This window comes from Merops nubicus, unplaced genomic scaffold (genome assembly GCF_000691845.1).
Source record: "Merops nubicus isolate BGI_N331 unplaced genomic scaffold, ASM69184v1 scaffold24319, whole genome shotgun sequence".
Lineage (NCBI taxonomy): Eukaryota > Metazoa > Chordata > Aves > Coraciiformes > Meropidae > Merops > Merops nubicus.
Window position 1 is genome coordinate 2615 of NW_008629345.1, and position 669 is coordinate 3283.

General features: G+C 58.3%; 1 protein-coding gene across 1 annotated transcript in view; it reads right to left on the reverse strand.

Moving 5' to 3' along the window:
- RNF115 (ring finger protein 115) overlaps positions 1 to 669 on the reverse strand; it is a gene marked incomplete at its 5' end in the record, with an annotated part of 2938 nt that overhangs the window by 1621 nt on the left and 648 nt on the right. The window contains one exon of the mRNA XM_008946975.1: positions 164 to 246. Within this exon, the coding sequence (XP_008945223.1) occupies positions 164 to 246 (83 nt within the window). The remainder of the gene's footprint in view (positions 1 to 163; positions 247 to 669) is intronic.

The window sequence follows — 669 nt, forward strand, 5'->3', positions numbered from 1 at the left end:
CCCCCCCCCTCCTCAAAGAGAGGAGATTTTGGAGGAAGGTGAAGCCCCCTGAGGGGTGGGGTGGGCAGGGAGAGGGTGAGGACACAGCAAAGAGGTGGATCTGCAGCTGAGGGTGTTGGGGGAGCTCAGATGGGCTCAGGCCAGGGCCCCAGGAGAGGGGGGGTGAGTTACTGTCACCGTGGGGAGGGAGGAGATCTTCTCTTTGTCAGCAGGAGGGGGTCCTGTGTTTTCCAGCTGCCCCAAGAGCTGTGGGGGAAGAAAACACAGAGGTGGAGGTCAAGGATTTGCTGTGGAGGTCAAGGATTTGCTGTGGAGAACATCATCTCCCCAAAAAAACAACCCCCATGGCCCCAAACCAACGTCTCCCCTCTCAGCTAGATGGGGGATGAGGTGCTGAGCTCCTCCTGGAGGACTCTGAACTGCTGAGGAGTTGGGTGGAGATGTTTTGAGAAGAGGAAGAACCTCCTGCTACAAAAAGAATGGAGATGGAGAATCTTCTCCTCCATCCAGGGCCTCAAAAAGGAGCTTGAGGGGCTGGAGGGTGGACAGAGCTGCTGGGGAAGGGTCTAGAGGGCAAGTGTGGGGAGGAGCAGCTGAGGGAGCTGGGGGTGCTGAGCCTGGAGCAAAGGAGGCTCAGGGGAGACCTTCTGGCTCTGACACCTCCTGACA